At 37.9% G+C, this 23,238-nt stretch overlaps 1 protein-coding gene across 1 annotated transcript in view; it reads left to right on the forward strand.

Moving 5' to 3' along the window:
- scaf4a (SR-related CTD-associated factor 4a) overlaps window positions 1–23,238 on the forward strand; it is a 79,644-nt gene that overhangs the window by 26,778 nt on the left and 29,628 nt on the right. The window contains exons 2-11 of the mRNA XM_073045671.1: window positions 7,581–7,664; window positions 8,138–8,182; window positions 8,270–8,431; window positions 8,956–9,097; window positions 14,978–15,117; window positions 15,712–15,861; window positions 16,035–16,129; window positions 16,429–16,549; window positions 17,865–18,053; window positions 18,138–18,229. Of these exons, the coding sequence (XP_072901772.1) occupies window positions 7,581–7,664; window positions 8,138–8,182; window positions 8,270–8,431; window positions 8,956–9,097; window positions 14,978–15,117; window positions 15,712–15,861; window positions 16,035–16,129; window positions 16,429–16,549; window positions 17,865–18,053; window positions 18,138–18,229 (1,220 nt within the window). The remainder of the gene's footprint in view (window positions 1–7,580; window positions 7,665–8,137; window positions 8,183–8,269; window positions 8,432–8,955; window positions 9,098–14,977; window positions 15,118–15,711; window positions 15,862–16,034; window positions 16,130–16,428; window positions 16,550–17,864; window positions 18,054–18,137; window positions 18,230–23,238) is intronic.

Raw genomic sequence — 23,238 nt, forward strand, 5'->3', positions numbered from 1 at the left:
GATCTGATGGAAATTATTGACCTGGAACATGAGTGAAAGTCAAAAACTGCAGATAATGGAAATACTCAGCAGATCAGGCTGCATCTGTGAGAATAGACAAAGTTGACTATTAAGTCAAAGATTTTGTCAGAAAGAAAATGAAACAAAAGAAGCTGTGGGGGTGGGTAGTGATTTAGAACACAATTGCTCTTCAGTTTTTGTCCAATTTTGGTTATATGTTTACTTTGAAAGGATGAAAGATTTTGCATGTTGCTAATGATTATTGTGTTATGAAAAGTTAGTAGGTAGTTTACATGTTAAGTCCCACTATTAACCTTGCATGGCATGTGAGCAGAGGTCAATTGAAATTGCTATTTTTTAGATTGGGTTTTGAAACTTGCAACATATACAATCATAGGGAATGTCACTGCGACAGTATGCAAAGGTGACAGCCTTTAATATAAATTAAAGCCTTTAATTGTATATTTGGGCAGCATTTTGAATTAAGTTTTGCCCTTTAACGCATTCTCTTAAAATGAAATGGGATAATTTCATATATTTATTTAGAGTATATACAGTAATTGTAATGGACATAAATTGAAATGGTTATATGATATCCCTCAAGAACTTAAGAACTCTGCAGGATGAACATCGTTCATTGAATGACAAACGGTTAACATTTCAAGCTGGTAACTTACATGAAACAGTATTGAGATGTGGTATGAAATAAAGTTAAAAGATTCATCAGTTCATACAATTACAAGCGATACAATTACCAAATGCTGATCCTAGGGGTGGAAAGAAACAAAAGAGAATGAAGCACACCCCATTATTTGTTTCCTATTTGTAAATACTGAAAATCTATCTCTGGTTAGAGCACTTACCAATATATAGTAGGAAATGGCATTTAATCTGGATCTCAGAATAGTCATACAAGGAAAATATTTAATATAGCTTGGTATTTCAAACTTGCATCCAGAATGAATTCCAAGGTGAATGTTTTAAATATTAAGTTCAGGTTAGCATGCTTTCTGATGTGCATGCAGAAATTTCAAACTTTTCAAGTTACCAGAGTGCCTAATTTTAATGTGAAAATCTGACTTGCTACATCAAGAGTTTTTGCTGAGGGCTACAATGACTACTCATGTCGGGATTCAGTGGATCATTCTGTAACTGGTCTTCTGAGAAATGGCTATTTTGCATATTCCTGTTTTAATGTTAATCATGATTTTAAAATGTTTCATACACTGCAGCATCTATACTTTAAAATTATATGAAATTTAAAAGGTGTAATTGAAGGGTGAAAAGACACATTTTAATAGGCAAGAATTGTACTCATTTACTCATAGTTTATAGTTAGTACGTTATAAGTTGTGGTAGGGCATAAAAGAAAAGGTTTTCCCCAATTAACATGCCTTTCTTTAAACTTAAATTGAAAGAATTAGACAGGTTTTCTTTTATCTAAAAAAAAGTATGAAAAATATTGATTGCAGTGTTGTAGAAAAAATTTGTTGACTTTTTGGACTGATTATAATGCATTTTGACTCCGTCTTCCTTACAAACATATTTCCATATAGCTGAGAATAATTAAGCACCTGAATTTACTGATTGAAACATTGCCCAAGATTTGAATTCTGCATTGAAAGAGGGTAAAGAATTCTTTTGTTTGCCAGCAATAAATATGTCCCTGTTTTTTTGAATTCCATTGAAATGAATGCCAGAAAGTGAAGACAACTGCTGTTATTTTACAGTACCTGTGCTCATTCACTGTTAGTAATCAAAGGTTAATTTTTCCTTTGGTTTTTGCCTACTGGTACAGATCTGAGAAGTATTGTTAAATATAATGGACTTCATTGAAAATCTGGGCATGACATCCGGATTTGAGACAACTGTCTCCTGATTCAGTGCTAGAGAAACTGGGAAAAGAGAATCGTGGAAGAGCAGAAGAAAAAATTCCAAAAGGAACAATAAATAGCACAGTGAATTAGCAATACTTCTGTTCAGGCTGAAGTGTAGGATCTCTTGAGAATGTCGTCGGCAGTTATGAGGGATAATTTTAAAACCCAGACAATTCCATGGTAAATTAAGCTTTGTAGTATAAAGTGGGACAGAAGCACCAATGTTGGCTGATTAAAATATCAAGAAATTGGAACAGAATTTGTTTTGATATTTCTTCACTCCCAATTACATTTTCAAAACAGAAACATGCATGCACATTTTAACTAACTTGACTAGTCCCTTAAGCATTTTAGTTGTTCAAGTTCTGTAATGCATTGTAAACATAAGCACCCTAATGGTTTGATTTTCTAGAGAAATGCCAATATTTCCACTTTAAACTGCCAGTGTTTTCCTTTTCAAAAGTCAGGAAAGCAGGATTTCCTGATGATGGCAAGCACAAATGTGTAGACCGGAACTTCAGGACTTCCTAGTTGTGCATGTATGTAGGATTTGTCATAAGAGTACAAGGGAAGAGCACCAATTTCTTGCTCATTTCAGCAGTTAAACAGGCAAATCTATTCAAAATTTCTGTGCCACATTAGACCTGGTACAGGTTCAATAACTGCTTCATAGGTGAAATAAGGCTTAAAGGGATCTAGGTACTTCTTGGGTAATTCATTTGAGTTCACTTGTGAATTTTTTTTAACTTAATGAGTTTGACTTTTCAAAATATAGATAAATATATTTCAATAGTGGGGTTAATTTTTATAGATTTTGAATGTTGGGGACAAAGCATTCTAATTTGATGTTTTCCTTTACTAGCTAAGTTGCATCAAAGCTGGTGTCTGTGAGTAAGGCTTATTCAAGCTTCGTAAGTGATGGTGTTAATTGCAGCTGAAGCTGCTTTGTGAACACATTGCATCTTGTTAAATGGAGGAAATTGCCACCAAAGCCCATTTCTGCCAAGTGTGGAGTTGCTAAGGAACACTAAATGTTGGGGTGGAGGAGGGTGCTGTTACTGCTGGGAAATTGGCCACTGTTCTCGACCCTTGAGTTCTTTTGAGCTCTGCACTAACTTTCTGTTATAAATATTATTTGCTGTCGTTGAGTCTCTCAACTGTCCAGATTATTTTATCAATTTTGAATTCCTAGCATTTGCATATTGTGTATAATACAGAACATTTTTTCCTTACTTTCATGAGAAGCTATGCCATTCCATGCATCACACATCAATTTTTTGTTGCTTTTATTCTCTGGAAGGCAGTCTGAGGGATTTCTTCAAAGGTTCCAATTTGTCAGCGTGCTATGGTGGGAGGCTCTAAAACCATGGTCTTTGTCCATGAAGGCTTTGTGTTGCCTCTACCAAGTTTCAAGTGGATCAATTAAAATATAACCTTGGACCTTAGAATGTGTCCATGTGCCATATTCATTCCTGGACTACTGCTTGTACCAGAAGACCAGTGATATTGAGGCAGATGTAAAGGTATCTTGAAGCACTTAATCAGCATGGATCCGTGGAAACACCATACAAAATACAAGTCCTTTGTTAATAAATCTCATTGCAGACTTTCTGCCAAAAGTGCATAACATTTCTCAAGGTATGATAATCTGAAGAAGGTTGTTTCTTAAGGTTTATACTATTTTGTAATGATATTACAAAATTATTTTAGTATGAAAAGTTCAATTATATTTTAATAGAAAATATTAGGAAATGTAAGTTTTTGTATTTGTATATAATTATGGTACATGTGGTACACGGCTGAATGAATAAAGATACTGCACAATTTTGCACAAAAGCGATCAAGTAATTTATATACAAGTATGTATATAATATGTATGTGTATATATGTATGTCTTTGTGTTTTTAAATCCCAATTTGCATGTAAACTTTGAGTATAACATAATTTGCTCTCAGTAAAAATCCTGTCTTTTTAAAGGCTACTCTGAGGTATATATGTATATAGATAATATATATTGTATATACAGGAAGTGCAACAGCATACTTGTACATGTTGTTCACAACTTAATTACTACAACAACTTATAATTGTAGTCACCACCATTTTTTTAAACTGCTTTGAATGACACCTCACTTGGTTTATCCTTATCAATGTGGGTACATGGAGACAACTGGAATGGAAATTTGGTCCCTTTGAGAATTTTGTGCATGGAAGAAAGAAGGTTGCTATTTTCTGATTTTAATACTTGGTGCTTGTAGTAACTGAAAGCTCCAAGTGTTTAATTTTCTCCAGCACTTAATCTAAGTTTATGTTTTTTTAAATTAAGAAGGCTTGCAGAAAAACAAATTGAGGAAATAACTACTGAAATGAAACCAAGTAATAAGTAGGATTTGATCATGATAGTACAGTGTATCAGGTAATGTGATTTAGCTATTGCTACAACAGAGTCAGTAACCACATCAGGATAATGTAAATTCAGGATATTTACATTAAAGCTTGTACATCAAAAGAACAAGCTGTTGATATTTTGGAGAATTGGGATGGGGGGTGGGGGAGTTGCCCAGATAAAACAATTTAGAAGGGAGTAACTGCTTAGATGCTGCCCTGGATTTAAGTAATTGCCATGGACAGAAAAATGACTCAGGCAGTTTGGGGTGACACAAAATTTTATTAATGAGTCTTTTGACTTTGTCCAATGGTGGTAATTGCTCACTACTTAAGACATTTGTTTGAGACCAGCGTGCAGAATCTTGGGTAACAATACTGAAATTCTCACCTGAGTGTAAATTTGCATACATTTATAACAGATTACTGTATGTGGTGAAGGAAGGTATTTGAATTCATTGGACATTAATTCATTTATTGGGGAAAGGAGCTACTCTTTGCTTAAATTTTTATGGAGGTCGTCTGGTGAGATGGAAAACTAAGGCTGTAAATGGATTTAAACTAATAGTAGTGAAGTTGGTGTGTGGTAAAACCAGATACGAACAGGCTATCTGAGAGATCAAAAACAAGGGAAAATCTACAGATGTTGGAAATCCAAGCAACACACACAAAATGCTGGAGGTACTTAGCAGGCCCAAAACATTGACTACTTTTTTTCATAGATGCCGCCTGACCTGAGTTCCTCCAGCATTTTGTATATGTTGCTAAGGTTATCTGTGATCTTGTATATAATTTTTTAGTTCAGTGCATGCACAAAATGATTGGAGACATCTTGAGGAATACATTAACTGAGGTAGATTTGAAAAAGGTTTGCCAGTAGGTAAACACTGAAGTGCGTGAAATATTTCAAAATGTCTTCCGTAGAGATGGGAAATAATCACTTGAGAGCTAACTTAGGAAAGCAAGGGTGGCATTAGATTTAAAGGAGAACCTAGGATGGATAATAGTCATAAAATACAACACATTTCCAGAAATTGAAAGTTTATATTCCCAAAGTGATGGCAGTAGAAATAAATTCGCAATCTTTGGAAATTACACCAACTGGAAGGTAACCAAAGTAACAGCTTTATTTGAAGGAAGGGTAGGGGAAAATGGGAAACTAGAACAGTTATCTTAACATCTATAATTGGCAAAATGCTAGAATTCAATATTTGTAGATGTGCTAACAGTGTAGAAAAGCAGGATTACACAGGATCAGTCTAACAAGATCACCAATGTAATGGTCTATTGAAGATATAACAAGGAAGTCTGTTTGGGTCTTGATGTTAAAAAAAAGATGTAGTTGTTTTGGAGGCAGTGCGGTGAAAGACAGAAAATTCTTGGAATGAGGATCTATTATAGGGTGAGATTGCCCAAGATCCAAAATTGGCATTTCATAAGTTTTGATGGATGAGATTGCTAAAATTTTTAAAAATCTGTGATTGTGGAGGTTATTCCCAAGTGGCTTAGTTTCTTCAGATGATGCCTAGAATCAGGTGATATTTCTCAAGGTAAAGTCTAGGAATTTGCTACTTAATGAACAGTGAATATTCAATGTATGAAGCTGAGAGATCTTTTTGGATATCAGTATTTATATTGAGAAGTATATGCTGAAAATTGCTAAACAGTCAACATTTTGAGCTGAGGACTCTTCTTCAGGACCCAAAACATCAACTGTTCATTCCTTTACAGCAATTATGCAGACTCTCACATTTATTTGAAAATTAACATGCTAACCTGTATGTCTTTGGAATGTGGGAGGAAACTATACAGCTCCTCAGAGACGGTGGTGGAATTAAACCTGGGTTGCTGACACTGTAACAAGGTTTTACTAACCACTATGTTATCGTGTTGTCCCTAATGTCAGGATTGTATGGACTGGGCAAGAAAGTAAGCATGGGGAAAATTTTGCCTATTAAAAGGATATGGGTATGGATGGCACTATTTCAGGTCTATCTCTTGGATGGAGCAGAATTTGGTTTGATTAACTGAATTTTAATTTCTCAGCTGTTCTGAGATTTGGGCTTGTTTCTAGATTAGCAGCCTGTAAAAAAAAAAGTATAGATCCAGTAGGCATACCGTCAAGCAGCTGTACTCGCAAATGATACTGTGATATTTGACTTGAATTGTTTTGTGATTCCTTGAGAGTTAAATACTGTGGTTGACTATTTAATAGTAGAGTACCATTACATAATTAATATTTGAGAATCAGATAATTTTAATTCTGTAAGTATATTTGACAATTCATTTTGCTGAACATGAATATGTAAAATTATGCTGTTGAATTTTCTTCCTTGTTTTATGATAGTTACATTGTAGCAATTGTAAATTAACTTTTCCTTTGAAAATTCACTTCTTACAAAAATCTTGCAATAAGGCAATAATATTATTGAAGAATTTATTCATAAATGTTAATTCTTCTTTGGAAATTGTATATAAGTGAAAATTCCTGTCACTGATCTTTAACTTTTTTGAGGACTGTGGATGGATAGGAATGCCAGTGTGGTTTTACAATTTAGGTGGCAAAGAGGGGTCTGTTTGATACTTTTGACAGGGAGGGTTTATAACTGAATGCAAAGTGAGAGTTCGTCAGTAGAGGCAATTTAAATTATTTTATATTTCTGAATAACAGAACCACTAAAAATTGTTAGAAAAGAGAGAGAGAATTGTATGGCTGATTGAAATCAATCTTTTTTTTGCTTTAAAGCAGAAGAGTTCTTGGCCATTGCCAGATTATCATTTTGATGAGCACACTTTAACTCATTGTTATTCTTCAACACATTTTAAGTATCTGCAAACCTGTATTAAGGAAACTACAGTGATTAAGCAAGTGAATTTTGTGATCTTCATAAAACCTGTTGCAAATCAGAATGAATTGCTTTCAATATAAATGTGTGATGGATGAATGGGGTGGGTTTTATCCCCTTCCAATTGCTGATGTCATGTCGTTGTAGTAGAATACTGCCTTCTGAAAGTTAAAGTACTCTTCTGTAGCAGCAATATCGGACAGGTTTGAGATACTGTCATCTTATATTTGAGACCGTGCGGTAAATGATTTTAGAGATGGCTTGCAGTAGAGACCTTGCAATAAGATAGAGATGTTCTGACATCTAAATTACTTGGCACAGCAGATATTTCCAGTGCATGAAATGTTCCATGTAGCAAGAAATGCCAGAATGCTGTGTTCCTGATGACATGTTGCCCTTTGGAAAGGTATAATCTAAATGTACTTTGAAATCTATAGAACCTAATTAATTTTGATTTTTCTTGTTTATTTTAGCTCTTTTCCTTAATGGAACTAAAGCCACCAATTTCACGGGCAAAAATGATCCTTATCACAAAAGCTGCCATTAAAGCTATTAAGGTAAGAAATCTTACATGATACATTGTATTGTACTTGTTTTCATGTTATTCCTCTTGTTTTTCCCTTTTCAATTACTGGTTGGTTTCTTTTGCATGAGGTTATGTTCTTCCCCTCCCCTGCTGCCTCTCATGGGTAAAAGAATGAAACAGTGTTTCTTTGCATATCATTACACTTTCAATTTGTCACTGAATATCTCAGGTGAATCAATGTTGGAAATTGCCATGAACATTTTTAGTAAATTGCATTTCATCTCATTTCATGCAAAAAATAGCTGTTGATAGGTATAGTTTAATCTGTATGAGTCAACAAATCCCTGGCCAAAGTTACAAAATAAATCGAGACAGGAGTGAACTGGTGTTCATGTGGGAAGTTATTTCATTAATAGCTTGGATATCTATAAAGGTCACTAAAGGTCTGACTGAATATTATGAGAAATGAAAAACGGATCTACAATAATATTTCTGTCTTTCCAGCTTTACAAGCATGTTGTGCAAATTGTAGAGAAGTTTATTAAAAAGGTAAGGAACTGATTTTTTTTCTTGATTTATTAGCAATAAATAAGTTAATTTGTCCAAAACTATTTGTTGATTTTGTTTATATTGTAGTGCAAACCAGAATTCAAAGTTCCAGGATTGTATGTGGTTGATTCTATTGTTCGCCAATCCCGTCATCAGTTTGGAGCAGAGAAAGATGTTTTTGGGCCACGTTTCAGTAAAAATATCACTGCAACATTCCAGTACTTGTATAAGTGCCCATCTGATGAAAAGGTAAATGCATCGTCCATGTAGAAGATATTTTTGTCTTTTTAAGCTTTTTTCTCCTTCAGTGTTTTGATCTGAGTACCTGATTGAAGTTGCACTTCTATCATGTCATTAAAACCTTACTGACAACAATAATAAGTGGTGGTTGTGAAATATATATTGTTATGGAATAATAGATTTAGTTTTTTTCAAGCAATACTATTTGTTTCTTTTTCAATATTTCTGACAAACCAAGTGGCAAACAATAGAAATTAGTGAAATTGTATAACTTGTTTTGATGTGTAGTGGCCTAAGTGAAGTACTTTGGTAACTTTTTGTTAAAGATTCTTGACTTGATACTGAAGTTTCATAGGAATAACCACCATTTAAAAGATTAACCAAAATGATTAGCATTCAGTTTTTCATGCTCCAGTAAGATCATTAGAAAGTTGTACTCAGAGGTAAATGTCAGCATTGCAAAGATGTGTGAAAATGTTACATCAGTTGTATATTACATTTATCAGAGTCACAACGTTATTTTGTTTATACAGAGTAAGATTGTTCGTGTTTTGAACTTGTGGCAGAAGAATTGTGTTTTCAAGATAGAAGTTATCCAGCCGTTGTTAGATATGGCAGTTGGGATAACGCCAACTTCTGCTCCACCTGCACTAGAAAATGCACCTAATAATACAAGTAAGTGCAAGTTTGCTGTAAGTAGTCTGTTTAAAACACAATAATAATGGCGCCTAAGTGAATCAGCTTCATAACTGATTTGTTCTTTAACTCAGTTTGAAGGGTAATTAACTATTCAAACAGGTTTCCTCTACTGGAGTGGACTTTTTATTTAATTCTTTAAAGGACATTGCAACAAATGCATTAGGATTAAAAGCATTGGGGGGGACATCACGTGATGACGTAGGATCGAGACGCAGGGACCCAGCTCTCCCGTAAAAAGTTAATAAATTAATGTTTAAATGAAGAAAAGTTAGTCAATACTTTCTAAAAGTTACTTATAAACGACTCTGGACTGTGTCAAGCTATGCCTCAAGGAAGGAAGATGAAGAAAACTAATACCGGGAAGACTACGCAAATTGGAACAAGAACAAGGCCCACGTCTACCGAGGAACCGCGGTCTCAGGTACATTATATCACCGGCGATATGGAACCGGAGACTGTGGCAACATTGGCCACTTCCAAAGGAAAAGACCATCGTGAACTGCGCAAACGCGAAGGATGGAGCATGCGCAAACGGGAGCAACAAAAACTACAAAGCCCAGCTACCACTGCAACTGAAAGTGATAGCGAATCGGAGGGAGAGTCAAATCTCTCGGAAGGATCAGATGAAGAAGGAGTTAAAAGTCCTTCTAGAAATATAGAAAAGACTTTGAGGCAAATAATGCGTAAATTAGACATATTAAAAGTAATTAAAAATAATCAAAAAATACTCGAAAAAAAATGACCAATATGGAGATTATGCTTGATAAAATGACAAAGAGACAGGAAAAAATGGAAAAAAGAATTACGGACTTGGAAACTACAACGGAAGACATGGTTGAAAGAATGGACAAAATGGAAAAGGAAAATACTGCTTGGACATCAGAAAAAACAATTTATGGAAAAAATTGATAAGCTTGAAAATCTCAGTAGACGAAATAATATTAAAATTGTTGGACTTAAAGAAGATATAGAAGGAGAAGATCCAATAAATTTTTTTCAAAAATGGATCCCTAAAAAATTGAAAATGGAAAGAGAAACTCCAATTGAGATTGAAAGGGCGCATAGATCTTTAAGGTCAAGACCTCGAACTGATCAAAACCCACGATCAATTTTGATAAAATTCTTACGATACCAAGACAAAGAAAAGATCCTGAAGGCGGCTGCCCAAAGTGCCAAAAATAGAAACAGGCCACTGATGATAGCAGGGAAACCAGTTCTTTTTTATCCGGATATAAGTTACAACCTGTTGAAGAGAAAGAAGGAATTTAACCCAGTGAAAAAAGCCTTATGGGAAAAGGGTTATAAATTTACAATGCGTCATCCAGCAACACTGATAATTTTTTTGGAGAAGGGAAAAAAATTTTTTTCCGATTATCGAAAAGCGGAGGAGTTTGTACAAGAACTTCCATCTATTCGCTAATTACACATAGAGGCTTCCAAACGTAATGGATTAAAGATGAAGATAGACCCAAGGAACAGAAGTGATGGACATTTATGGATATTATAGAAGAGAAAAGCAAAATTTTAGAAATACTAAATGAGAATAGTATTTTTTTTTCTCTTCTTATACATATACTTTTTTATGTTGCGGGGGGGCTGGGAGGCTGTGGATCGGTTACTGCGGGATTCACGTGTGTAATCATGGCGGTTGCCATGACCCGTACAGCAGAGGGGGGGTAATGTTGTGTTTTCTTTCCACAACATTAGTAGGGGGGTATTTTGTTTTTTTTTCTTTATATTTTAATTTTTTTCTATCTTTTTGCCTGGATGATTGGTGGGGACACACATAGCAACATGGAGATTTTTATAAAGATTTCCCAGGATACCACGAAAGTGGAAAGATTAGGTATTATTATAGATTGGAGTAATATAATAAAAAAATAATGACTAATCTACTAAATTTTTTAAGTTTTAATGTTAATGGGCTTAATGGGCCAGTAAAAAGAAAAAGAATTTTAACATATATTAAAAAAAATGAGAACTCCGTGGAGCATGTGGGGATCTTCCAACATCCAGGCATTCCCTTTTTTTTTTCTTTCTTATTTTTTTAATAGGGATGTTAGGGGGGAGGGGTTAAGGGGAGGGGGGCTGGGTAACACTTTTTTTCATACACATTTATTCTGTAACTATTTGAAAACAATAAAAAAGTTTTTTTTAAAAAAAAAGGACTAAAAGCATTGATTCAATTGATGGATAGCTTTGTATCAACATTTTCATGGGACTTTTAGACTGATATTAACTTTATTATCAACTACATCAACATTGTCTTTGAATTTGACATGGACTCTTGTCTTTGAATAAAGCCATATGCATGTTTTGGAAAATGGAGAAAGGAATTCTTTTGGACAAATGAATTGATAATTTCTTCCTATGTATTCTATTTCATTTTTTCTTGTATATGTGTTGTATATACACAGGAATAGTGCTCTGATGAATTGAATATTAATCTCTAAGGATTGCTTTGAAATTGAATGGCATTACGTGCTTTCTTTATGGTGTTTAATAATAGTAGTAAGAGCATTCAGTATAGAAAAATTGAGTACCACAATTAAGCTAGCTGCTTTATTTCCCCTCCTTTTTATTTGAGCATTCTCTTCGGATCATTGATTACTTGCTTCTATTCTGGGCTTTTAGGTTTTGGGGTAGCAAATAAGGCCAAAATAGGAATAACAGAAGGTGGCTGAGGGAGTGGGTGGGTAGTTTGTGAGGCAATAAACTGTATATGACCTCACGACATCTGTGAGCTCCTGTTACAGACCTTGAGGTATTTGGTACTATCCAGAATATATCTCCTCCACATCCAGCAAACATGGGACATAGTTGCCTTGAGATGTTACATTTCTTCAAGGAATCTTTGGGCACAACTTGAATCTTTTTATCTGTTTGGTGATCTCCTCCCACAATTGAGCTTAGAGCTGTTTCTGCCTTGTGAATCTCATATCAGACAGAAAAGTGACCCAGTCAGCTCGATGTAGCTGACTGATAGTCACAATATTGTCAATGCTGGAGCTGCTGGTCTGGGAGAGGACATTGGTATTGATTTGCTAGTACACCCTATCCTCATTATATGCAGGGGATAAGTTCCTCGCAGTCGACGCATAATGTGAATAATTATTTAAATGGAGAAAATAGGGATGCGTTCCAGACGGCTTCCTAAATATGTTTTATCTGTAATTTATTCACATTTTCATACCAATACGACACAAAAGCAGTACCACAAGGCAACATTTATATTATATTTCATTAATTTAAGGTAATATTCAATGTAATAAATCATAGAAAGTTAACATACTAGGGTGTACAGTGCTCACCAACAGTGGCAGGTGTGTTTGCTCTGGGAGATGAGTGGTGGTTGTGGTGTCGGGCAGCTTTACATGGATAAGGTAGACATCGAGCACAGCAAGGGGTGAAGGAAGGCTCGCAGAACGGCAGCAGGAGATGACACCGGTTTGAAGAAAGTGGTGAGGGTTGTTTGCTTGGCAGCATTTTGTTTTTCAGCATAAATTTGCTTGTAGGGAAGAAGGGTTGACGGCAGGGAACGACTGAAATGCTGACTCCGTTCTAAACTTGGGTCCACGTCCATCACCATTTACTTCCACCATTCTCTCACTATTGGTAAACTCACAGGATTTTCAAAATCGTCTGTTGCTGAGAGATAGTTCGCCGTAAAAAAAAAACACCTTGAATGTGGACCACACCTTGGTCGAGTGGTTGAATCAGCGATGTTGTGTTCGGCGGCAGGAAACGCACTGTTATATTATGATAAATGCTGCCCAAATGTTTAGGATAGGCTAGCACATTGTCAAGCAACAGAACTTTAAAGGCAAAATTCTGTTCCTGGCAGTAGCGTCCCAGAGCTGTGTTACCTTTACCTGATCCCACGCTGTTTATAATTTCCAACATTTTTTCAAATGTTAAAGCTGTTCTCTGACGATCGGCTTATGGCTCAGGACATGAAATCGGACGCTTAGGAGGCCTAGTTAAATATTTCAAGCACAAAATCACTGCACCGTAGGTAAAACCAACAAAAGTTTAAGAGCGCAAGATCGCACATCCACACCTTACCAAAACCAATGTGAGACTGGCAGGAGAGAGACTGTGAGGCACGCGCACCTGACTTGTATTGGCGGGAAAGCGGTGCTTCTCATCTCAACAGTGAGACTGTGAGGCCTGCGCATGTGACTTGTACTGGCAGGAAAGCAGAGCTCCTCACATAACTGTGAGTTTTGTTCACACATAAGGAGATGTTGGTAGAAATAGGTTCCTTGCATAACTGTGAATCCGCATAGTCTGAAGGTGCATATAACGAGGATAGGGTGTAATTTCAATAAACTTGGAGAATTTCGTAGAGATGTCATTGGGATTTTTCCCGTGCTGTGATATCCCTACTGTAGAAAACCTCATCTGAAGTCATATCTTTTACTGTGGATCAAATGTGCAGCAATAGAAAGCAGTTGTAAAATGATTCTGTCTGCCTATCTTGATTCTCACAGTGCTAACTCTTAAGAAAATTGCAGAGAGCGACATTTCAGGATACATGACCATATTTGACACCATTTAGACTGTGAAGTGCCTTCCTCAAATTCAAATGGCCACCGAAGTTCACCTGCAGCTCCACAATAGATGACATGCAAGCTATTTTACTACCCAATGGGTCTATAACAGTACAAATCTCATGGAAAACCTATTTGCAACCGCAGTCCTATGAGATGTCACCCGAACCTCAGTGATTTTACCACAGGATGCAGGCAATTGCCTTGCATCCATTGTTTCATAGCACTAGATCATTCACCAAAGTATGTTATAAGATTGTCTTTCCACTTGACATCTGGAAGACCAAGATTCTCCCACCAGTCGCCCTCTTCAGCACCACGTTGCTGTCTGACATAAAGATTCTCCTCTGAGTAGCTCTTGAGATAAGAAACCTTCTTGGTTTCACCTTGCACTTTCAAGCCTTTTTCATCTCTCTTTCAGAAGTTCATTCATTCCTGGTCATATTTTAGTACCTTCTCCATGTCATTGACCTCAGATTTCCTTGGGAGTCTCTTGCCTATGATTGCTGCTAACCTTGCCACTTAGTACTTTTGAGTCAGTATCCGAATAGAATCACAAACAAGGAAGCTGGTTGAATTTCTGCAAAGCTCCAACTAAAGGTTTCTTTTCCAATTGTAATTCTCAACAATATGCTTTGACAGAAGTTCTTGCACATACCAAGTACAAACCAGCACTTGAAGAGCTTGATGTACACGTAATTTTAAAAATTAGGAATTTAAAGAAAAATTGAAAATGCTCAATACTGAACTCAGCAGGTCAGGCAGCATTTATGGAAATGAATAAACAGCTGGTTGTGACCCTTCTTTAGAACTGGAAAAGAAGGGGGAAGATGCCAGAATAAAAAGGTAGGTGGAGGGGAAGGACAACTAGTTGGTAGTTGATAGGTGAAGCTAAATGGGTCTGAAAGGTGAAGAAGAAGGAATCTGATAGGAAATGAGAGTGCGCCATGGGGGAAAAGGAAGAAAGAACTCCAGTTCTATCTCTGACCAGATATTAAGTGTGCATCCTGCAAGAGTTACTGAGTTTGGGATTAGGAGTGGGAATCTTAGGATTTTGATCTTTGCCAAACCCAGAATGATTAGGTCTGCAGCAGCTTGACTGCAAATTTTCATGAAATATATTAATTCAAACTTTAACCACTCAGTTCCTTAATCAGAAGCCCAAGTCAATGGGAAAGGGATTTTCACAGTTTTTATTTTGCAATCTGTGCAACTGTAAGGTTTTGGTGTTACTTTTTAACAATATTAGCAATTCAGCATTGCGGAGAAATAATGTTCAGTTACTTCAAATTATATTTTCTAGGTCCTCCTGTTGAACCTCCCACACCTGCAGCAGTTCCTCAGATTACTTCTGATTCTTTATCTACAATGCAACAACAACTACCCACTTCTGATGCTTTCGTAGCTGTAGCTCAGCTTTTTCAGTCAACGCAAGGAGCACAGGTAAAGTAACAGTTTATAATATTTACATTCATAGTCACTTAATTGACTTGTGCTCCATATTACATTTTTGCTACCACTATAAATTTTGTGTATATTGATTTGAAATGTGCAAGTTATGTTCAGTTTCCAATTTTATTGTGATACTGAATGAAAACCACATTTTCTTGCATTTGATAAATTAAGAGTTGTGTATTTTATCATGAAAAACTGACTAAAATCTGGAATTTCAAGGCTGACAGTGAGGATATTAAACTAATTTGTTGTATTCTAATCTTCACCATATGAGAAATAAAAGCATAGTGATTAACTGCTTTAAGATAGTTTGTTTTTAAGGTAAATGCAATCTAAGTTAAGTTTTTTTTTTGTGCTGTTCCAGGTTGTTTAAAGTTACTCCCCGTCTAAGTTTATTGCCATATTTACAAAACACTTGACATATGGTAACTTAAAATAGATTAAATTCGTACAGGAAAAAAGTTGAAAGATTCATTACCTTTTAGTTTTGTGTTAAGGTTCATTGTATCCTGGAAGATGCAATTCCACTCTTTTTCAATTTTGTACACAAATGGTAATGCTGATTTTTCTTCCCCACCTTAGATACAGCAAATATTGCAGAACTTCCAGCAGGCTCCAAAGCAGCAGTCACCAGTTGTAGACAGTGCCATAATGTCTCAAGTGGAGGCAATAACTGCTCAGTTGAAACCACCTAGTACGCAGCCTCCAGAGCAAAAAGCTGCCTTTGACAAGGTAGGGAGAAACATTTGAAGTATGGTGCAAAGTAAAATGATCAAGGACAATTGAGTGTTTAATACTGAGTAGACGTTACATTTGTGTAAGTAGATGTTCAAAATATAGAATAACTACTTTAGGGGCTTTCCTCATGAATGAAATGTGACAGGTTGTTCACAATTTTACTGCAGAAATTGCTTGACCGGTTTGATTATGATGATGAGCCAGAACAAGTTGATGAAGTAAAGAAAGAAGAGCCTACACCTCCACCTGCTCAAACTTCTTTGTAAGTACCAGTGAACTGATTGTCTTGAACTCGTGTGGTTACTGGTGATGTATGAGTTGTATGTGGGTCACGAATGATAGGACACAAAATTAGTTAAATCATTTGAATTGGTCATAGTAATTCTATGGCCATCTTTTTGAATATGCTGTTGTTAATCAACGGTATCAAGTTGTTTACCACATGAAAATATTAAATATGTATAGTTGTACATGAGGAACTCCATGCATTCTATGGGTACTTTTAATGGGATTTCTAGTTTGCTGAAATAAACATTGTTTATTTTGTCTGCTTAATTTTAGTGCCTATTCAGGAGAAGGCTTACAGCCGCCTATGTATCAGCAGCTTGGAATACAACTGCCAAATATGGAACAATTTCAGCAAACTTTGATGGGTCTTCAACAAGAGACATTGCAACAACAGGTTAGTGAATGCAACAAGTTTAAAATCCTGGAATCCACATTTTTTAACTGAAAAATGTATGTGCATTAGCTATTTAGTTAAGATAGTTGTGATTAATATTTACAGTATCAAAATGCAAATATAGAACAGGAAGACCAATTAAATAGTCCTCAGTGTATTAAACAATCTGAGCTTCCACAGTTCCTACCTCTTAATGGAATAAAAAATAAGTGTTGTACTTAACTAAGTATGGAGCAACTTCACAATGTTCTTTTTCCACTAGTGCAAATGAAAGAGCCAGTTGAAGTCCTCATTTTGTAACTTGGGGAGTGGTCAGTTAACATTTTTGTACAGCATAAGAAATGGCCGTTTTTGTGAGCCATTCAATTCCTTGTGCCCACTGCACAATTCACTATGCTTATGGTTGACTTTTGACTTGGTGCTACTTTCCTGCCAACCACTAACTGCAGTTACCACTTGCTCTTGTCCACACTGCATTAGAATACGTGGATCCTCGATCAGCCTCTACAGCCACCTGAGGACCCGCAAATAGACAAACTCTTAGGAATCACAGCCAGGAAAAGTTTCATCTATGCATGCACCCAAATTAAACACTTAATTTGTTATGTTCACTTAACTGAGAATCATCACATATTAAGAGTATGTTGGCTATTGTATCATCACAAAAGGGAATCATTTTTGTTTCCTTATATTGATGAAAGATTTGATGAATGCATGTGTGTTGAACAGTATTAGCAGGATAATAAGGGAAGTCTGTTCAGAGCAGTCAGTCCAAACTTTTGGCAGCAGTGATCAGTATTCTGAATAGAATCTGTTTACTTGTCCATAACACAATAGATTACTTTTTGTTAAGACTTTGGGGACCTTTGAAAGTATGTTAGAAAAAATTGTTGAACATAGAAAAAAGATTCTTAGTTTAGCTTAAATTCTTAGGTTTTTACTGGGTTCTTCATTGTCCTCCCAATAGGGAAAATGTAAAATTAAAATTTACTTGGGTGTCCAAATGTGACAATGCTTTGCTGAATTTAAGAGCTGTCTTTAAGGGTTAGATACTTCAAAAATTGCATTGATTAGCTAAGAAACCAGCCATTTAGTGTACTAATTGGGGGCTTGGTGCATTGTTGTAGCTTAGAGGAGAAAATGTGTGCTTTTCAAAAAGGTTATAAGATAAATTGAAGCTTGCCCATGGATAAGTTGGAACTGGGATGGTGAGGATGGTTATCACACAAGTCCATTATGTCAGGTTGCTTTTTAATATTGAAGATTTATTTTAACTGAATAATTTTAGAATTTATGGTCATTTATTCTTTTTCAGATGCCCCCACCTCCCAATGGACAGTTGCCAACGTATGGAATGGTTCCTGTTCATCCTTATGCACCTATGCCTCAGCCTACTATGCCTCCTGTACCACCTTTACAGCCAGTTTTTCAGCAAGACTATCATGCTCCCACTGAGGTACCACAACAACAACAGCAGCAACCACAGCAGCAGCAACAACAGCAAGTGAGTTAAATTTAAATTGTGGTGCAAGTCACTTTAAATAGTACCAACAAAATGATCATTGATTTTTTTTCTTGTTTTTTCAAGGAAGTAGATATGGAGATTGAAAAGCCTGAAATGCATGAAGCAAAACGTCGTAGTGTTGAAAACAGAAGATCACGCACTCGATCTGGATCCAGGTTAGTAATAGGCTGTAAGTTTGCATTATATGAATATACTTGAAGCTGCTTCAAGGATATAACTATATATCTCCTGCAAGGATCTATGTTGAGAACTTAACTGTGAATGTTAATGACTTGCATTATGTGGTGAAAAGCCACATATTCAGAATATGTTCGTTGCTTACTGTATTAAGAGAAACATTGAATTTCATATATCAAAACCAAATGGACAAAAATCATTCCACGAGGTTTAACACATAGGACGTAAAATGGATAAAACGGAATTTTTGTGGTAAAAGCTAGAAATTGTAAAGATCTAAATATGGCTTGGATTTTATGTACATGAATCATTAAACTGTAGTAAAATGTATGTACAAATCAATTTAGATAGTTGCTTGCATAAAATGTCTTTTTTTTTGCCCTGACAATGTGACAGTGCATTCTGTGGGATGGTTTCCTGATTAGACTATCAAAGTTAGGTCACATAATGCCTCAGTATCAGAGCTTTCAAATGAGTACAAATATTTTTGGTTCCTTATGTGAAACCCTTCAAACCTTTAATTGGAATACAGTAGGCCCTCCTTATTCGCGGGGGATTGGTTCCGAGACCCCCCCCCCCCCCCCCCCCCCGCGGATACCAAAAATCGCAGATGCTCAAGTCCCTTATTTAACTTGAATCAGTGCGGTGGTCTTTAGGACCCAGCGGAACCCCGGACTTTATTTAACATGTTCAAAGCGGTGGGCATTAGGACCCGGCGTAGCTCTGAATCCGCGGTGTTTCTGTTCACAAAAATAATCACGATCGTGATTGGAAATAAGGTGGAAGTAATAAAGCGATTGGAAAGGGGTGAAACGTCATTGGAAAAGCGTAGGCTACAGTCGGTCAACGATTGGAATAATTTTAATGGAACATCGGCCCTGCCCCGATAAAAGCTGATTATTACTAAGCAACGCGGTGGTTTAATTTTTGGGTTTTGGGGTTTTGGGTTTTTGATTCTCCGCATCAACCCAGCACGGTGGAGAGCGCACCTGATAGCGATCTGTCACTAGATCGAACTCGAGAACTTCCCGAGCCTGGCGCTGAAACATATATTTTTAAGTGTTTTATATGCATAGAAAGGTAAAATATATACTATATACGAATGCAAATGTTTGACTAACTGACACTAAATAATACCAGATATACCTGTTCCGACTTACTTAGTAAGAGAAATTCAGATTTTTTTTCGATCCTGATCCACGATAACCCACGCACATCCTCCCGTATACTTAAAATCATCTCTAGATTACTTATAACAGCTGATACAATGTAAATGCTATGTAAAATAGTTGTTATTCTGCATTGTTTAGGAGTCTGTACGTGCTCGAACAACAAGTGCTGGAAGAGCACTTCCAGGTTTTCACGATTCGCGGTTGGTTGAATTCACAGGTGCGGAATTCGCAGATAAGGAGGGCCGACTGTATTGATCATGTGGCATATTGAGTTGTGTGAGAAATAAGGTTGTGACCCACATCCTCAGAGAGGGCATCTTTGCCAGGAGATTCTGGGAAAAGACTGGGTTATTTGTCATGGTTTGTCTCAAACAGATGTTTTACATAAGCCTCTGGGCTTTATCTGAGGTTCCCAGAGGGGACACGCTGAAAGAAATATCATTTGCTGTGAGAAGCCATCAGTGCAGTGAAAGTGCCCTCTGAAATGCTTGTAAATCTTAGCTATTTCAGAGCAAAAATGTTTGCCAGTCATTTTTGGAGAGGTATATGGCTTTACCACTGCTCCATTCTTATTAATGCTACACATGAATGATAACTAATGATTTGCTAGTGTTAAGTAATGGTAATAATGTGACATTAAGAAAATGTCACTTGAATATTCTGGACAACATACTTCTGAATAGTTAAACAAATACATTTTGACAGCGTCCTCAGCTAGTTCAGAGAATCATTGGAATTACAAGTGGGAATGTTGGCCTTTATATTTTGGTGCCCAGGGTGCAGCTGTATGAAACCCTGGCTAAGTTATTTTAGAGCAGATCTGGTAAATACAGCAGGGAAGGACTTAAAGATGTGCAAAATATATTTGTCAAATTGACAAATGAAGATTTCAAGATATATAGCAGAAATTATTGAGAGAGAACTTATTTTCTGCTGGGAGGGCAGTGTGAGTAGGTGTATCTTGAAAATTAGCACAAGACACAAAGGGTGTAGAGGTTTGGAAGATGCGAGATAAATTGTTTACTTTTAAGTTAGTGATGGTCTTTGGTTAACTACTGTTTTCAACATTTATGGGGCAGGAGCAGGCAGAAGAAACTAAATCCCAGATCACCATAAGCACATTGAGGTCAAGTTTAAGGGATTTAAATCGCCTACTTCCATAGGCGATTCCTTATAAAAGTAAGCAAATAACTTTAGGCACTTGTTTCTCTTCTGTTTGCACTCAGCTGATAATTTAGTTTCCTACTTCATTTGATCATTGTAACTCTGAACTAGCAGTTTCTGAGCCAGGTTCTTAAGGACTTGTGTCACAGTACATAATGGCAACTGTTCTGTATTGTGTGGATTTCCTCCTTTTTTGGGGTAATAATTCTACACATTTTAAATTGTTCAGTGACTATAATTCAGAATCAGTTTTATTTTAGGGGCGACACAGTAGCATAGCAGTTAGCACAATGCTATTACAGCACTAGTGACCAGGGTTAATTAATTCCCACTGCTGTCTATAAGGAGTTTGTATGTTCTCCCCGTGACTGTGTGTGTTTCCACCCACGTTCCAAACACACATGAATTATTGGGTTAATTGGTCCCATGAGTGCAAATGAGCAGTGCAGGCTGGTTGGGCTGGAATGGCCTGTTACCATGCTGTATCTTTACAATTAAAAACAAATCTGTCATAAAATTTGTTTGTGGCAGCAGTACAGGACAATACATAAATTACTAAAGGTTCCAAAAAGCAATATAAAAATAAATAGTGCTAAAAGAGAGCAAAATAGTGAGGTTGTGGCGACCCACTTCCCTACCCAGGGAGGGCGGAATCAGGAAGGCTTTAAAGCGAGGCCGCGAAGTTTGAATAAATCTCTTTTGCAACTGCAGCTCATCGACTACGTGTCATTATTTCAGCGCTGCGTGTAGCACACCGCTACAATTGGTGACCCCGACGGCCCAAATATCGTTTGGGCCAAAGATGAACGACACCGCATCTGTTCATGCAGTTTCGTTAAAACTGCCAAGCTTCTGGACGCTGCGACCTCACCTATGGTTCCAGCAAGCAAAGCTGCCAATGTGCAGCGGCACACCAAAGCTCTGTCGCAGCAATTCCACCTCACCCACCAGCGTTTCGACCACATTCATGTGGATATCGTGGGCCCCCTGCCAGTCTCCTCACTATCGTGGACCAGTTCACAAGATGGCCAGAGGCGGTCCCGCTCACTGACACCACCTCTGAATCTTGCGCCCGGGCACTGATCGCCACCTGGGTATCTCGCATTGGTGTACCGGCCCACATTACCTCCGACAGAGGCGCCCAGTTCACCTCCAGCCTGTGGTCAGCTATGGCCAGCCTTTTGGGTACACAGCTGCACCACACAACTGCCTACCACCCACAGTCCAACGGACTGGTGGAGTGATTCCACCGTCACCTGAAGTTGGCTCTCATGGCCCGCCTGAGAGGACCTAACCGGGTGGACGAGCTTCCCTGGGTCCTGCTCGGAATCCGCATGGCGCCCAAAGAAGATCTGCACACATTGTCGGCCGAGTTGGTGTACGGCGCACCCCTGGTCGTCCCAGGGGAGTTCATACCAGCCACAAGGGGGTAAGAGGAAGAACCCGCAGCAGTCCTGGGCAGACTACGCGAGAGGCTCTGTAACCTGGCCCTCATACCCACTTCGCAGCATGGGCAGAACCCGACCTGCGTACCCAAAGACCTGCTAAACTGTAAGTTCGTTTTTGTACGACGGAGCGGACATCGGGCACCGCTACAGCGGTCCTACGAGGGGCCGTTTACGGTGATCAGAAACAACGGGTCCACATTTGTGCTGGACATTTGGGGGTGAGAGGAGGTTTTCATGGTGGACCGACTCAAACCGGCCCATGTGGACGTGGCGCAGCCAGTCGAGATTCCGGCACCGCGTTGCAGAGGCAGACCTCCCAGAGTCCGGCCCAGACTGTGGACATTGGGGGGTGTATCACCGGTTCTGGGGGGGATTATGTGGCGACCACTTCCCAGCACACTCGCTGGCATTGAGGCCAGTCCCAAAAAAGGGCACCAAGTCTGCTTCACCAGCAAGGGGAAAAGCCCGTGCACGGGACGGGACTGTGAATATGCGCCCCCTATAGCATTCCCACCCGGGGTGGGCAGGATCAGGAAGGCTTTAAAGCGAGGCCGCGAAGTTCGAATAAATCTCTTTTGCAACTGCAGCTCATCGACTACGTGTCGTTATTTCAGCGCTGCGTGTAGCACACCGCTACAAGGTAGTGTTTATTTTATGGACCATTAAGAAATCTGATGGCGGGGGTGGGGGTCACTCACAGTTCCTAAAACTTCTTCAAGCTCCTGTACTTCCTTCTTGATGGTAGTAACATGAAGATGACATGTCCCAGGTGGTGAGTGATATTAATAATGTATGTCCTTTTCTCGAGGCACTGTCTTTTGTTCAAGTTTAATTGTCATTCACCATACATGAATGCCCATCAATACAGCCAAATGAAACAGTGTTCTTCTGGGGCCAAGGTACAAAACAGTGCCAACAGTCACATGTAGTACATAAGATAGCAGTAAATCCCTGAGTCCATGTATGTTGTTGGCAAGGGCAACATAATCCATCTTCCTCCGAGTGAGCATTGGAGGCAGCATGATACCAAGAGGACAACACACCGCATCACCTCGGGGCATGGGCTGCGACTTCTTCTGGGGACTGCAAACTGGCAAGCCTGCAGCTTCAGCATTGTCTATTCTTCAACTGAGGCCAGGCAGCTCCCCCCAGTTGTTGGTCCCGCCAATAAACCGGTGAACTGGACTTGCAGCATTCCACATT

This window comes from Hemitrygon akajei, chromosome 5 (genome assembly GCF_048418815.1).
Source record: "Hemitrygon akajei chromosome 5, sHemAka1.3, whole genome shotgun sequence".
In the NCBI taxonomy this organism is placed as follows: Eukaryota; Metazoa; Chordata; class Chondrichthyes; order Myliobatiformes; family Dasyatidae; genus Hemitrygon; species Hemitrygon akajei.